At 41.5% G+C, this 17,525-nt stretch overlaps 2 protein-coding genes across 2 annotated transcripts in view; both read right to left on the bottom strand.

Annotated features, from left to right (window-relative positions):
• Positions 1 to 17,525, bottom strand: part of LOC140926136 (stress-induced-phosphoprotein 1-like) — a 73,133-nt gene that overhangs the window by 19,455 nt on the left and 36,153 nt on the right. The gene's annotated exons all lie outside the window — the stretch shown is intronic.
• On the bottom strand, positions 14,342 to 17,452 carry LOC140928522 (tetratricopeptide repeat protein 28-like). Its single transcript, XM_073378279.1, has one exon. It carries the CDS (start codon positions 17,443 to 17,445, stop codon positions 15,094 to 15,096), a length of 2,352 nt encoding a protein of 783 aa, XP_073234380.1. The 5' UTR covers positions 17,446 to 17,452; the 3' UTR covers positions 14,342 to 15,093.

The following is a 17,525-nucleotide window of genomic DNA, read 5'->3' as shown; positions in this document are numbered from 1 at the left end:
AGTCAAATTCTGTGCGATGCCACATGCACCATCGAAAAAATCTCTCCTTTTTGTTTAGTTTTGGGCTGCCCGCGGTTTTTGTAAAAGGGTCCTAAATAGCCGCATTTGTCAGCATTGTGACGTCAAAACGAGCACGGTGACCCCCACTTTTTATTACTTTTTTATCATCTTCTTGACTTGTTACACCAGTGTACCAAGTTTCATCTACAATCTATGTTAGGTTCTTTTACTAAGGAATCACCTTAAGTCTTCTCGTTGTGGCGGCAACCACTACCCCAAAAGCTGTCATTTTAAGGATGCCAAATGCTATTGTTGTGGTAAATTTGCCCTATTTAGCTCGATTGTGCCCAACTAAGAAGAAAGGGAAACAACCACAGCCAGTTAATGACAAGAAATCAGACAACTCCGAGCCTACCAATCTTCTTGAGGGTGCCATGAAATCACCAGGGGAGGAACAGGGTGTGGGTGCGTATTCCTTGTTTAACTTTGGCAGTCAACGCCCTTTACCCTACAAAGTACAGCTAAGTGTTGCTGGGCAACCCCTTGAAATGGAAGTTGATACAGGGGCCTCGTTGTCTGTGATTAGCGAGGAATTATACAACTCCCTTGTTTCAGCAGGTCAAGCACCCTAATTTGTACAGTCAGGAATTGTCCTTCGCACATATACCGGGGAAGAGGTCAAAACTAAAGGGTCTTGTTCTGTGTATGTGTGTTATGACGGGGTTGAATACTCGCTGCCGCTTTTGGTTGTAGGCGGCAAGGGGCCTGCTTTCTAGGTAGGTACTGGCTTCGGAAAATCAAGCTGAATTGGCCCATAATGAAGCAGCTTTCGTCACACAATAAGCGAATGGAAGAGATTTTGCAAAAACATGCTCAGCTGTTCGAGGAGGGGCCTGGAACTCTACAAGGGGCAAAGGCCAAAATCCATGTTGATCCCACGGCTACCCCTATCTTCCATAAAGCCAGAACAGCACCGTATGCTCTGAGGGAGAAAATTGAACAAGACCTAGAAAGACTTAAAGGGCAGGGACCATTGAATCAGTCAAGTATTCCGAGTGGGCCACCCCGATTGTCCCCGTCATGAAGAGTGATGGCTCTTTAAGATTCTGTGGATACTATAAGCTCACTGTTAATATCCTATCGCCAAGCTTGATAATCTGTATACGAAATTAGTTGGAGGTCAAACATTTACTACATGCCTATGAACAGATGCTTGTGGATGAGAACTCTAAGGAATTTTTAACGATTAACACACAGAAGGGCCTGTACAGGTATAACCGTCTCCCTTACGGGGTAGCCTCAGCACCTTATATTTTCCAGAGAACTATGGAGGGTTTGCATCAAGGAATCCCTTCAACGGGAGTTCTGTTAGATAACATTCTTATTACAGGCCCCAGTACTGAAGAGCACTTAGACAACATCGAGAAAGTTTTGAGACGCCTCTCCGAAGCTGGTCTACGACTCAAGGCAGTAAAGCGTCAGTTAATAAAGCCAGTTTTGGAGTGCCTGGGGCACCGAGTTGATGCAGAGGGGTTTCATCCTTTTGAAGCAAAAGTGAAGGCCATTCAAGAGGCCCCAGCACCAAAAAACCCGACTGAACTGAGGTCGTTCCTTGGTATGCTTAACTTCTGTGGGAAGTTTATACCTAACCTGTCATCCATTCTGGAACCACTACATAGTTTACTGAGGAAAGATGTTGTTTGGAAGTGGGAGGTGGAACAACAAGAAGCATTTGATAAAGCCAAAAACCAGCTTCAATTATCAGACGTATTAGTGCATTATGATCCCGAGAAAGAGCTGGTGGTATCCTGTGATGCATCACCCTATGGTGTTGGCGCAGTTCTATCCCATGTTATGGAAGATGGATCCGAGAGACCCTTGGCATACGCCTCGCGTACACTCTCCACGGCAGAAAGGAACTACGGTCTCCTACAATCCTGGACAAAAATCCTTGGGACAGCACTGCAGTATTCAAATTTTTCTGTCTTTTCTCGGTTCCCTCTTAAAACACTGCATCCTTTCAGAAATTTTCTTGTAGGTCGCCCTCTCCCCACCCTATACAAAGTTGAAACTTGGAAAAAATTCTGGATACGCGCGTCCAACATTGATTGCGGGGTGAGGGGAGGGATTGGACCTGTGTGAATTGGAAAACGCCCCAGAAATGCAAAAGTGTCCCAAGACTTTTGTCCATGATTGTAGAAGATGGAATGGTAGTTCAGAGACATCATGACCAATTAATTTCTCGTACTACAGAGCCTCTTCGCCCCACTCCAACAGCTCAAAGGGCAGGCCATAGCAAAGAGGCAAGTCTTGTTCCGAAGGTTGCAGTACCCGATGTGAATAGTTCTGAAGTAACCTGTGGGGAGTTGGAGTCACCCACTAAACCCGAACACCCAAGCTTAGTCACTGCCACCCCTGATCGACGATATCTAGTAAGGGACCGAAGACCACCACAGCGTTATTACTGATGGACCCCTCTTGCCCCCATGAAGGTTTAGTTTAGGGCGAGATGCCGCATATTGTTTAGGAACTTGAGGGGGAGGAATGCGCGGTCCAGGGAACTTGTTAGGGATTACGTGCCCCCTGTCGTGTTGTTCTGTTCGTCCGAACCATGTGTTTGTTGACTTGTTGTGTTCCTTGGAAGTATTTTAGCTGTTTAGTCGCTCGATATTCTACAGCATTGAATAACGAACTCTTTCATGTTCAGTTGCAGATAAAACGGGCAATGTTGTGTCAGTCTAGTTTATGTTGCATTGTCAAGTATGCAACTTAATTTAAAGCGTGTCTGCAATACCGAAATGAAGGAGGATAATAATTAAAAGCCCATCAAATTAGATTGGTCTAGAACTACTATTGAAGTGAATTTTAACGTTTCCTTTGGTTTGTCATTTTCTATTGTTGGGCAATAACAATACAGCTTTGAAACTACATCTTAAACTAGTGTTATGAGAAAGGACGATATATCAGTCGGACACTGATCCTTTAACATTTAAGTTCTCTTTGCTCTTTATTGTAATTTAACAAAATAAGATAGGAACGATAAGTTAACGCTTAGCTTAATCAGCTAGTTTACATGTAACCTACGGTATACACCCTAGTATACTCTAAAAATTAAAAACTAAAAATGTACAATAAATTGTAATACAAGGAGTGTAAAAGCTAAGATCTAAGAATCGATTAAAGCAACAAACGCAAGAGGAAGCAGTGACTGTAAATTACGATATCACCAAAACTCAGTAAGCAATCGAATTTTTTCTTCACATCATTAAAGCCCGCTTCATTTGCTACAATAGCTCGTTCTATTTCTCAGCGGCAAAATATCTTCATGATTTGAGCAACTTCCAGCATTCAGCTTAACATTTTTCAGTCTTATATTTAGGTTTATCTACAAATTTTAAGGGACAATGAGCAATTCTTTGTTGGTACTTAATCATCTATGCAAAAACTGAAACAGAACATAATACATGAGATAGACGTTGCTACAGTAAATCAGCCGTCATTTATCTCTACAGAGAGAGAAGGGGTACTGCTTCGAGTACTTAAACTTACATTACTTGGGCAACTTCAGGCAGTATATAATTCTCATTTACGTTCCTCACAGTCGGATAAAATTGGTATGAAAGAAGAGTCAAAAGAAATACAACCATAAGGTGAAAATGACTTTGCTTCACCTTTCTGTCTTTTGGGGACATAGTTTCTCAATTTTATTAGAAGAGCCTGATTTCTTCTCGTTTGGCGTGAGAGTGACGTCATGGCCAATAAGTGTAAAAGGCGCCCAGTATTTTAAATCGCTGAACTTCTCGGATTATCTCGGATATTTCATTACGCGGTTAAGGGAGTCGCTCGCACTTCGCCTTTCAAAAAGGTTGTGGTAGAAGTTTTTCATGAACTCCAACGTGGCCTGGTCCACATCGACACCAGAACAGAACGAGCACCAGCACCAATAAAGGCACGTGCAATACCGACCAAGCCTTCAGCTTTGATCTCTCCCCGACCACTGTGACAGCAACTAAGGACAACTGGCTTGGCTCGCAGCTTCACACTCATCACATCTGTCATTGTCAAAATGTAATCCTCTTCTGCAGGGGTCTGCGATTTCCTCTCAGGATTCGGGCTCAACGCTATTTCTCCGGTTTCCATGCGTCCATGTGCAGCAATGTACACTACCGCAACCGAACTAATCTGTTTTAGCATTTTACATTTGGTGGCCAAATTTCCAGTTAGAGGTGCCGTATTGAGAATCTGCCCAATCATCTATGCTTCTTGTCTGGCAAAAGGAAGCTGCTCCAGGATCTGATTTCCTTGGCTGTTGGCAACTTCACTCATGTCTGGATCCCCTACAACTAGAGCTCCACTACTGCTGTTAGTGTGGAATTTTGGACAATGAGAAATAATTTTCAAACTTGTCAGCGAAGGAATAAATCTGACTTTGAAGGATACACACAAGTATTTGGAAAAAGGATTCAGCAATACAGCAAACGGAGCTAGCCATAATGGACCATCCGGGACTATGATTAGCTCATCGCCCTCAATCGGATCCAGTATCGGGGCAATCACATAGCTGTACAAGGCGGCTGGGGGGGGGGGGGGGGGTTATCCTCTTGGAGAGTTTGCTGTGAACACTTTTTGGATGACCGTACCACGGTATAGCAGTTTTCGCGTAAGACATCTAAGGACCGATTCTCGCAGTTAACATTTGCACGAATACCATTGTTTTCTTGGGCAAGTTGGGTTAGGGACTGTAATGTTTCATCTGCTGCATTATCTGAAAAGTGGCGGCAAAGCGTCTTCTGTCGGTGAAGAACAGGTTTCTCTTTCAAAAGTAACCAGATATTTATCTTATTTTCTGACACAGATAGAAAAATAGTGCTTGATGAAATATTGTTTAACATGCCGAATTCTTCTTCGTCTAGTCGCTTTCCTTCGGGTTGACTTCCTTGAAAACCATACTGGGATGTCATAAGATCAGCTAGGACTGGGCCCGACCTTCTTCGGCAGCGGCCAGAGCTTCACTAATCTTTTCTTGTTTTAACAAAACTCTACAAAGGCCTGTATAAGCATAGTTACACTCGTTCCGAAATCCAGTCTTCCATTTATCTTGAGACTGAAGAAGACTCCTCATTTGATTGAAAACTTCAACGCTTGTTTGGTAGTTTTCGAATGCTTTCGATAAACTTTCCAGCATCTCAAAGCATCGTCCAAGCTCACTGTATGCTTTACCTTCCAGGTTTTTGTCTCCTAGATGTGTAGCGATTCTGAGGCATTTTTTTGTTCCAGCCAATGGCTATCATGTAGCGGCCAAGAAGCAGGGAAATGGATCCTAAATAGCCACAGGCAGCCCCTTCTCCAGCCTTGTCTCCCAGTTCTTGGGCAATACAGAGACGCCGATTGTAATAGTCCATGGCTTTCTTGAAGTTTCCCAGACGTTGAAACGTGCTGCCGAGATGACCATATGCACGACCTTCCTCCACCTTATCTCCCAGGTCTTTCGCAATTCTAAGGCGATGTTTAAAGACGTGGAGGGCTGCATTGAAATCCCCAAGGCCAAGATAAGCGTTGCCAAGATTACCATATGCTTTTGCTTCCCCATCTTTATCTCCAATGGTTTCAGCAATACGAAGATGTCGCTTGTGGTAGTCAATGGCTTTTTCGAAATCTCCGAGGCTGTCAAAAACACTACCAAGGCCACCATACTCGCCATCTTCTGATCCCAAGTCTCCAACATCTTTAGCAATATCAAGATGGCGTTTATAGTATTATATGGACTTCTTGAAGTCTCCAAGGCTGCTATAAATATGTCCAAGGGTGCCTTACGCACCCTTTTCCTGATCTTTCTTCCCTAGTTCTTTGGCGCAGGTAGGATACAGATTAGAGTAACTTGCCGCATTTTTTGTACCTCCAAGGCTGCGGGAAGCGTTTGCGAGACCCGAATATGCAAGTGCTACTGCTCCTTTGTTTCGTACATCTTTGGCAATGCTAAGGCCTAAGCTGTAATACTCTTGGGCTTTTTTGAAATTTCCAAGGCCTAGAAAAACGTTGCCAAGACCTGTGTAAGCGTCTCCCTCCCCAGACTTGTGTCTCCTCTCTTTGGCAATGCTAAGGTGGAGCCTATGGTAAATTTCAGCTTGTTTGTATTCACCAAGACAGTCAAAGGCATGTCCGAGATTGCTACAGGCAACAACTTCTAATGGCCTTCCGATTGTCTTGCTAGCCAGACCTTTGGCGACTCTAAGACAACGGTTGTAGAAGCCTATTGCTTTATCATAACTACACAAACCTCGAAAAACATTGCCAAGACTGTAGTAAGCAGAAGCTTCCAAAGGTTTTTCTCCCAGATCTATTGCTATACTGAGCCCACGGTTCTGGTACTCAATGGCTTTTTCAAAATTACAGAGCTCTTGGAAAACATCACCAAGACATTGACACACACCTTCCCGTCTCTTGTTGCCCAATTCTTTGAAAATATCAAGAGCAAGGTAGTTATATTCTTTGGCTTTCTTGTAATCACACTGATCCAGAAAAAACCCACCAAGAAAACTATACACAGCTCCTTCTCTAGCTTTATCTCCCGCACTCTTGGCAGTACTGAGTATTTGGCAGTAAAAGTTAACGATGTCGTTGAAATTCCCAGAAAGATTTGCAACTTCAACAAAATTGCTCATAACGCGTGCAAATTCATCATCTTCTTTTTCAACGGGTTGGTTTTCTTTGGGCACATTCGTTGATGGTTGATATGGAGTTAACACCTGTAAAATTGAATGGCTTTTTAATGAGATATTAGTCAGGATAGTTGATTGTATTGGTGTACTGGTTTTTGCGCACGTCTCTAAAATGTATGCCCAACCATGCAATCCTGGTAGATTTGAGGTAAGTCTCGTTTGAATGTCTCTCTTATCTTAACCATGCGTATACCCCTGCATCGAAACTATTCAACCAGTCCTCGGCATAACGAACGATTTTCTTCAGCCCAGCCAAAATTACAATAAAATGTATTGAACAGAACCTTGATATAACGAACTTCGATTTAACGAAGGAAATCCTCGTTATAACGAACACAACCCAGAAACACAAACATAAAATATACCTCGATATAACGAATAAATGTCAACATGTGACCAAAAGATAGTTAAAGATGAATTCAAAACAGAGCAACGAGAATAAAATTTATGTGTACAGTAGTTTTAAGAAGTTTTGTTTGCCTGTTTTTGTGTTTCTAGTGCGGTAGCTAATAGCTCTGAACTGAGACAATAGCACCGTATACAAATGCTTATTACAGAGATTGTTCAGACCCGGAAATACTGGGCGTTGGAAATTAATCATTCATTCTACCTAGATATAAAGAACATTTTGCTTGTTTTACGAAAAATTCGTTATCGAGGTTTTCGATATAACGAACCCTCGATATAAAGAACAAATTTCCTCAGTCCCTCGGCCCTTCGCTATATCGAGGTTCTACTGTACTTACTTCAAAACGTATTTATTTGCGATTAAGACATTTTTTTGGTTGAACAGTTACTCGTGAGTCCAAAATATTATGTACACCGACCACTAACCGTTCACAGTGGTAGCTTCTGAGTTTGGAGTATCCCTCAAACTCAGCTAAAACGCTAAAAATCTTCAATGTTTACTCAAGTTTGGGCTTATACATGGTAATGTCACAGTTTTTCAATGACCATGAAATTCAGAGTCCGGGTAGTTAATTAATCAATTGTGGCGCTGAAAAAATTTGAAGGAAAAAAAACTACGAATTTTTTAACAAAATGCTTTTTTCGTGAGATTGACTCTTAAACGCTGACAAACGTCAACAAATAGCGAAAACTATAATTTCTATATTATATGTTTGCTTTGCTCGAAATCGCGCGCATTTACAAGGCCCTAAAGCGTTTTGCTGACTTGCAAGGACCCATCTGTTATAAGGATGCCCAAAATACAGAGATGAATCTCATAGTTTATTAGATATAATCCGTATAAAGTTTGCTCATCATTTTTGCTTAAATTATGATCTAAATTTGGAAACCGCTGAATTTCTCGAATTGGGCCTTCGCGATTTTGGTGAAACTCTGTTGAGGGCAAGGTACTAATGCGCACTATATGTAGCCGAGAGATTTTCACGAAAAAATGCCGGCAACAGCAGATTTTCGACTCAGACCTCAAAGGGGCGTGGCATTATAACCACGTGACATTTACTCCGATCGCCAAAAATTTTATGTTATATTGTAGATTGATCTATATGTTATCCATTCTATGTGTTAGACTTACGATAAAAGTAAAGGTGGAGATACCAGAGAGCTTCAAAGTAGGGTGGTACCCCCTAAAAAAAACTGGGTCGAGTCACCTTAAAACAGGTGTTCGCTCCTAAAGAGAAAAGGCCCACTCGTTTGAAATCATTGTTTCAGGAAAAACTCAAGTTTTCAACTGGGATTCATTTTCACCTCTGATAATCGCCTTGAGATAAGACGGCTGTAGTGCTGTCGCAGCTTTTACGTCACTTAGACAATCTGGATAATTTCCTGAAAAAGAGTTTTATTACACCCACAATAAAAAGAATAATCCGCAAGTAAATTAGAGTAAATCTGAACTGATGGGGCTACTACTAAAAAACTACTTTAAAGACTCTATGTAAACCTTGCACGCGCTGGAGGTGTTTCCAAATCCGACACGACAAAACACTTAATGTGATATGAGAAATTTGAAGTCTGTTGAATATCTGAGAAAGATGGTTTTACGATCAGTGACACAGGAGGTATTGGGAGTACTCGGATTCTTCCTTCCGAGGCGCCTGTTTCACCAAACAAAAAATCATCTTTCTAATATATTTACAAGGCTCACTATTCACTATCACATCTCTATCAAGAATTTTTGTCCCTTAATTAAATTGAAAAGAATAACCCTCAAGTAGAGTAGATCAGAAAGAATTGCACCCTATTAACTCGAAAAAGTGAGTGCTTAAAATTCATATTTTATCCACTGGTCACTTAATTAACGGGCAGTACCTATTTTGTAATTAAACGATGGGTACAGCCGGGCTGTCTTCATATTCGAAACGAAAACACTTTGTGCAATCTAAGGATCCTTAACTAACCCAAGGAAGCAAGATTGAGTATTTTATAAGATTCCTTGCGAATGCAGCGAAGTATAAATTGGCGGAACGAGAGGATACATGCATAAATTGAACCTATTACAGCACATAAAACGGACATACGGTTTTCAGGGACTCCAGACTTGAGCTATTAATGAACACACAAATGAGACCAGCCACTACGCTCTTTGAGATGAGGTTGAAATTCTCTATAGAGACCCCATCCCCGTTCCCAGACTGTTTCTCCCTTAGTCTTTGAATAGGTCGTCCGCATAACCAAGAGATGATAATAGGACATAAGACTTCACCCTGATAACATCAATAGGGTCAATAGAGACAGTTGAATTGGGATTCCAGGGGTGTCTTAACGTAAAAGGGCAAAGATGCAGAATAGACAATAAAATGTTTGATACGGAACAACATGCAGTGTTGACAATTTGAGTAAATATAATATATGAATGATACTTTACCCAAGTGATAATGGGCTGATGCCCTGTTGTTGTATAATTTGGCATTCAGATCCTCATCCTTGCATTTTACTTCAATTCCCTCTGTGTACAAGTTGATAGCCTTGACAAAATCATGTTTACTAAATGCATCATTGCCGGCATTTTTGTGAGTTTCTGCTATGGCTGAAATAGAAATACAAACAGAGTTTTGAGTTCTGGCAGTATTTTAATGAGTCAAGGCCAGAGAACAAAACATAACATCTGATGCGGCTGACAAATTGTAGACCCACTTGAAATAAAGACGCTCGTTATAGGTACGCTTTGTGTTTGGAGTTTTATCACTTACTTGTACAATCAAGAGATGTTTGGTTTGTTCGTGAATCGCTCTCCTCTTTTGCTGATTTATCGCCTTCCTGTGTTAAAATCTTTTCGCACTCTACGACAGAACAAGTCTTTATCTCCAACAGATCCTTATTGTCCTTGTCAATCTTACAAGAGTTAACAGGATAGAAAATAATCTGCTTTTACCTTAAACTAGGCTGACGGCAGTGGTAGGAATGACACGTTTGAGTAGCAGCAGCATCAGTTGAGCTGTATTTTCAAATGGTTCGATAATCAGTTCTGTACGCTACTCTTTGTGTGAGACGTCAGAACTCGACACCAAAAATTCACTTAATATTTAAACCGATTTTATCGATTCAAGCTTAATTTACTAAAGGAGGTAATAATCTGTGCGATCAGGGATTTGTATTTGCTCTTCTAAGAAAAGATAGTCTGTCCGTTTGGCTGAGTATGTGCCCCAGTTTAACTCGAAGTTGTCGTAACCTCAGTGCTTTAATAAAATGAGAAATTTCGCCGGTCTATTGAAACCGGTCGTTTGTATAATAAAGCAAGTAGGACGCCAAGTGTTATTTTTGTTGAATAATGAAAGACTAATAAAAGAATAAATATCAAACCAGAAATTGCTCTCTTCAAACTGTAAATTATAATGATCCTGAGAGAAGATTCAGTGTGTTAAGGTTTTCCCTGCTGTACTGTTAGCTCTATACAAGAGAGGACGGGCGATTCTTTTTTAATTTCCGTTTCGCTGACACAGCTTTAGCAAAAATCTCTTTGTTTTCGTTTTCGTCAACAAAACGAATAGCAATATCGCTCTCCGCGTCTTCCGCCATTTTGTCCTGCGTCAATTCGTGAAGGACGCGTGGCTCTGAGCGTGGGTCATCCACGCGGAACACATTCGCGCTATGTGAGTGGCCGTTGTCTAATCCCCCTTGGGATCTGTGGTCTTAAAAATAACTCGAGACGAACTACCTGTGGAATAGGGTGTGTATGGGGGATGCCTTCTCTGTCCCCTTTATCCTCTCTTGATTAAACAGATTCTTATTTGCTCTTTCCCTTTCAGCCTATCTATTTCTCAGTCTCTTGTGGTCACAGAAAGTTAATGTTTAATGGAAGAAGATCCAAATCCCTTCAAGAAATACTAATGGACAGAAATTCTGACAGAAGAGGAACTTCATCAATTGAAAGAAAGAGTTCAATCTTTTCTGAACGAGATCAAGTTTGAGCTATATACTGTAGGCTTTAATAAACTGTGCTCGCAAGAGTAACATAATATGCTTCTAGAAGTGCTGGTATATGCCAATAATTATGCTAGGATATTATAAGAGAATTTCTGGGAATAAACAAAATACGTACTAAAAATATTCGAAATAAAAATGACTAAACCTCGTGTTTGTGTTGTGTCCTTTCTGTTTGCTTCTAGAGCCATTTCGAGGCCTTTTTGGCGAGTTTTAAAGATTTTAAGTTGCACATACCATATAAGAAATAAACGTGTAAAGAAAGTCGGGGGCCCTATTTCTCATTATTCTACATTGCACTCATTATCTGTCTTCTCACTGGCTAAGATCCTATAGCTAATTTTGGAAATCAGCGCAACTTACAGATTAGTTAGTTCTCTGCTAGTAGATGACTAATGTATAGGTTGCGCAGGTCGCAATGCATGATTACCAACAACAATTATATCAATTCAGGTTCCTTACGACGGTGTGTTTGTCGTTGTTTAATTAAGGTCTCAGTTAGAGTTATTAGCCTCGGCCTTGGGCTGGGCTGATAACACTTACCTTGACCTGGTTTAGTTCAGATATCACAAAAGTCGAATCTAATAAATGTTTATTGTAAGAACAGTAGCTCATGCCTCTCTTAAATTCATTATTATCCTAGATAAAAAAAATTAAATGGACTTGCCCTTTCAAGAAGATTTGTAGAACAGAAATTTCAAGAAACAAAGAAATGTTTAAGTGAGAGGGAACAGTCAGTTTGCTCAACCTAGTCATTGCTGAGTTTTTTGCGTTGGAGCACCTGTCAAACTGCAAAATCTCCAAAGTATCCACTGGGTTAATGTAGGATGAATTTAGGTTTGGAGGCAACTATCCACCTACCCAATGTTGGCTTAGGGGAGGGGTAGGTGAGCAGTTTCCCAGAGACCTAAACTGATCCATCTTGTTTTCATAAGACATTCCTTTTTCAACATCGTATTTCTTCCTTGCTCTTCCTCGCGAAAGAAGGCGGCAAAAATCGGGTGAGCATGAAGACATGCCAAGTGAAAGGATTTTGACTGTTTGATTGGTTAATCCCGTAAAGCCTTTAACGGCCGTAAGAGTGATCAGCATCAAATTTCTTCTATCAATGGCTTATCTGGAACACATTCATCACGTGAAATAAGAACGCAACCACACTAGATGAATTCACCTGCTGCCTGCTTTAACTACTTTTCCCCTGCACAATGTTTTCTCTCTCCCCCTCGTCCCACGCTCCACGCACGTCTCTCGCGCTTCTCGCTAGACTGTGTCTTCTCCATTAACCGGACCGGCGACAGGATTTTCATGGGCGAAAGTGCACAAGAGAAATTCTCGTCTTACCGGTTAGTCGCCCATGTTTTTCGCTATCTTCGGCAAAAATTCTGGCAGTTGACGAGATCCTGGCAGATATTGTTTGGGAGGGATGATAACAAGCTGCTCCGTAGATCTCCTTGGGGCTTCGACGCGCGTGGGAGGCTAGCTACTCCTCGGATTGAAAATATCGAGTTTCAACAAACCGGGAAGGAACCCTGCCTTCCTCTTTTCTATTACCGTAAGCTTGGGTAGAAATACGGAAAATATTTTTCATGCAGAAGTGACCAATCCCTCCCACACAATTTTTCATTTCCGGCCATTTGATTGTTCAGAGACTTTTATACAGACTTGGAAGATCGCATATGTGATAATGTGATCTCTCCCAAATTACTGACGAATCTTCTGCTATCCTTTACAGGTCAGTAAATCTCCCGGATAAACATTCTATTCACCATTTTCACATAGACCATAATGCATCTTGTTAGCCCCCCAAAATAGTGCATAACTATTATTTCCAATTTCTCCTAGGTAACATGGGTATTATAGCCGTCCCAAGAGAAAATGAAAACAATGGTTATGCAACTTCCTTTTTTGGGGGGGAGGGGGGTAAAGAGTAAACAAGATGCATTATAGCCTATGGGAAAATGGTGAACTCAGTATTTTGCGGTATTTGCCAGTACGGTTTGGGGTCTTTCAGCATTGAAAAAAATATATACACTTTCCTTATTGTAGAGATGCCTGCTGCTTACATCAACCATAAACACAATCATTTTGGGGCTGCGTCGAGTTGTGTTTTATGATGGCTCTAATTGGCTAATAGCGATGAGAAGAGGGGTTGGGCTACAAATACACTCTGCTCGTAGGGTTGGCTACAAAAGGAAAGTCTACAGGTTTCAGATTTATACCAGAGCTTGGTATCTCTCAGATCGCTTTCACGGCTCTTCTTCTGTTAAGGGTGCTTATCGCAAATTAACGCTAAAGGAAAGCCTTAACCTCGTTCCCAGGGTTCTCTCCTACCCATCCCTACGTCACTCCGTAGGCACGAGTAGGAGAGAACCCTCGGAACGAGGTTGGGAAAGCCCTTTCTCCCTTTTACTTATACTTCGCCTATCAGCTCCAGTCTCATGGCCAAATTTAGTGAATGATTTGGGCGAGATAAAAGGGGTAGGAGTTAAAATGAGGGGAGATTTCTCCACTGTGGTTCATTGCTTAGAATTGGCGAATCCAGTTCAGATATTTTTTTACAGGTGCGAAGATAAGAACGGTTTTCCTCCAGGGTTGTCGTTTCGTTCACTGTGGTCTTTCGCTATTTCAAGGTAACAAGGAAAGCCGCAAAAGTTTAGAACAATCAGTTACCTTCCAAGTTGGAACGGAATCAATATGAAATCCATTCATTCAACTGATTTGTGCCTGGTTACAGAGTCCCAAGGCATTGACCACCCGCCATTTTGACACTAAAAATTGGTTAGTGCTCAAAACCTGAGCTTTTCAATCTCTTTATGTTAGTACCTCACCTGATAAAACAGATTTTGTGCGCTTTACTCTGCCAACGACACAGCACTATACATATTTCGTAGGATGTTACAAAAAGAAATTTGTACCCCTGTATCAGGGGTAAAAGGGGTAAAGAGAGAGAAGGGAGAACACTCTAAGGCTGACACTTGCGGGCGGTCCTTCTTGAGAGATTTGACTGTTTCATCAACAAATTGCACGGTCTTTTATCTCTTTCCTTTTTCTCTTGAAGACTTAAAGAATGAATTAAGGGATAAATAAGCAACTCTTTCATGTTCAGCTACATTCTATGCACAAATCTCGAAATATGTTAGTTCTCATCTTATGTTGCGTTGCGAAGTATACTATGAACCTTAATTTAAAACTTCTTTGCAATGCCGAAAGGAAGGAAGTGAATTAGAACCGATCAAATTAGATGTACCATTACAAAGAATTTTAACGTTTATTTTTTAATTATTTATCTTTTTGTATTGCTGCACGATAACAATCAGATACTGCTTAAAACTACAGCTGAAACTAGCGTGCTGAGAAAACACCATATATCAGTCGAGACACTGCTCTGTTAACATTTAAGGCCTCGTTGCTTTCTGTAGTAGCACAAAAACTCACAGATTTCAGCCTTGTAATTAGTTTTCTCTCCAAATTTTAGGGAATAATCACCAATTCTGTGTTAGTATAGTGGGACATAGATATAATGAACCTCTATATAACGAAGTCCTTGGTATAACGAATGATTTTCTTTACACAGTAATAGTAAAATATATGCATGGAAAAGAACGTCCACAAAACGAAACCGCGTGAAAGCGAACAAATTTTGCCAGTCCCTTGGCTCTTTGTTTTGTATGTTCCACAGTACTTCATTTGTCCGAAAAATAAAACAGAACATGATACATGAGATTGACCTTGCTACAGTTTATTATTGAAATAAATTGTCCACTTGCTTAGACTGCTAGTCTCCCACACAGCCGTGAGTTGTTTCTTCGCGGAAGAGAATTAAGATAGCGCTTCTTTTACTCAAACGGGCATTATTTGGGTAACTTCAGGAAGGCGATATGTAATTCTTATTTACTTTGCTCACAGTCAGATGAAGTTGCAGAAAGATCGACAAGACTTTGTTTCATACCATCTCTCTGCCTTTTGGGGACATAATGTCTTAATTTATTTACGAGACCCTGATTTCTTCTTGTTCGTCGAGAGTGACGTCGTCACCTATAAGCGTAAAAGGCGCCCAGTACTTTACATCGCTGAACGTCTCGGATTCTCTGAGACATGTCATTGCGTGGTTAAGAGACTCGCTCGCACTTCGCCCTTTCACAAGGTTGTGGTAGAAGCTTTTCACGAACTCCAACGTGGCCTCGTCATCGATGGCCCAAAGCGACACCAGAACAGAACAAGCACCAGCACCAATAAAGGCACGAGCAATACCGACCACGCCTTCAGCTTTGATCTCTCCCCGACCACTGTGACAGCAACTAAGGACAACTAGCTTGGCTCGCAGCTTCACACTCATCACATCTTTCATTGTCAACATGTAATCCTCTTCTGCAGGGGTCTGCGATTTACGGCTTTCAGGATTCGGGCTCAACGCTATCTCTCCGGTTTCCATGCGTCCATGTGCAGCAATGTGTACTACGGCAACCGAACTAATGTGTTTTAGCACTTCACATTTGGTGGCCGATTTTCCAGTGAGAGGTGCCGTATTAAGAATCTGCCCAATCATCTGTGCTTCTTGCCTGGCAAAAGGAAGCTGCTCCAGGATCTGATCTCCTTGGCTGTCGGTAACTTCACTCATATCTGGATCTCCTACAACTAGAGCTCCACTACTGCTGTGGAATTTTGGGCAATGAGCAATAATTCTCAAACTTGTCAACGAAGGAATTAATCTGACTTTAAAGGATTCACACAAGTATTTGGAAAAAGGATTCAGTAATGCAGCAAACGGAGCAAGCCATAATGGACCATCCGGGACAATTATTAGCTCATCGCCCTCAATGAGATCCAAAATTGGGGCAATAACATAGCTGTACAAGGCGGCTAGGGGAGGGTTATCCTCTTGGAGAATTTGCTGTGAGAACTTTTTGGATGATCGTTCCACAGTATAGCAATTTTCGCGTAACACATCTAAGGACCGATTCTCGCAGTTAACATTTGCACGAACACCATTGTTTTCGTAGGCAAATTGGATGAGGGACTGTAATGTTTCAGCTGCTGCATTTTCTGCAAAATGGTGGTAAAGTGCCTTCTGTCGGTGAAGAACAGGTTTTTCTTTCAAAAGTAACCAGATATTTATCTTATTTTCTGACAAAGACAGAAAAATCGTGCTTGATGAAGTATTGTTTAACATGCCGAATTCTTCTTCGTCTGGGCACTTTTCTTCGGTTTGTCTTTCTTGAAAACCATACTGAGATGTCATGAGATCAGCTAGTGATTGGGCCCGACCTTCTTCGGCAGCAGCCAGAGCTTCACCAATCTTTTCTTGTTTTAACAAAACTCTACAAAGGCCTGTGTAAGCATAGTTACATTCGTTCCGAAATCCAATCTTCCATTTATCTTCAGACTGAAGAAGACTCCACATTTGATTGAAAACTTCAACGCTTCTTTGGTAGTTGTCTAGTGCTTTAGGCAAAACGTTCAGCATCTCAAAGCACTGTCCAATATAACTGTACGCTAAACCTTCCATGCCTCGATTTCCTATATCTTTAGCAATTCTAAGTTGTTGGTTGTGCCAATCGATAGCTTTCTTGAAGTCACAATGAAACTGGGAAACCAGTGTACCTAAATGGCAACAGGCAGCCCCTTCACCAGCCTTGTCTCCCAGTTCCTGGGCAATACAGAGACGCAGGTTGCAATAGTCTATGGCTTTCTTGTAGTTGCCCAGACGTTGAAAAGTGCCACCGAGATGGCCATTTGCACGACCTTCCCCTGCCTTATCTCCCAGGTCTTTCGCAATTCTAAGGCGCTGTTCAAAGAAGTGGAGGGCTGCATTGAAATCCTCAAGGCCGAGATAAGCGTTTCCAAGATTACCATATGCAACTGCTTCCCCATCTTTATCTCCAATGGTTTCAGCAATACGAAGATGCTGCATGTGGTAGTCAATCGCTTTTTCGAAATCTCCGAGGCTGTCAAAAGCACTACCAAGGCCACCATACGCCCCACCTTCTGCTTCCAAGTTTTCAACAGCTTTGCAAATATCAAGGCGGCGATTGCAGTATTCTATGGACTTTTTAAAGTCTCCAAGCACGCCATAAATATGTCCAAGGGCGCCGTACGCACCTCCTTCCATATCTTTGTTTCCCATTTCTTTGGCACAAGTAAGATGCAGATTGGCGTATTTCTTTGCGTTTTTTGTATCTCCAAGATTAAGGGAAGCATTTGCTAGACTTCCATACACCGGTGCCATTCCCCCCTTGTTTCCTGTGTTTTTGGCAATACTAAGGGACCTACTGTAATAATCCAGGGCTTTAATGTAATCACCAAGGCCAGAATAGATATTGCCAAGATTTCTGTACACCATTCCCTCTCCAGACGTGTCTCCTAAACTTCTGGTAATGCTAAGACATTGGTTGTTATAAATTTCGGCTTGTTTGTAGTCAC

The sequence above is a fragment of the Porites lutea genome, chromosome 2 (assembly GCF_958299795.1).
Source record: "Porites lutea chromosome 2, jaPorLute2.1, whole genome shotgun sequence".
NCBI classification, from domain to species: domain Eukaryota; kingdom Metazoa; phylum Cnidaria; class Anthozoa; order Scleractinia; family Poritidae; genus Porites; species Porites lutea.
This window is presented reverse-complemented; position numbering and strand designations above follow the sequence as displayed.

Excerpts from the sequence above, each read along its gene's own strand:
- LOC140928522 (XM_073378279.1), bottom strand. The coding sequence starts at position 17,445 with ATGGTGTACAGAAATCTTGGCAATATCTATTCTGGCCTTGGTGATTAC.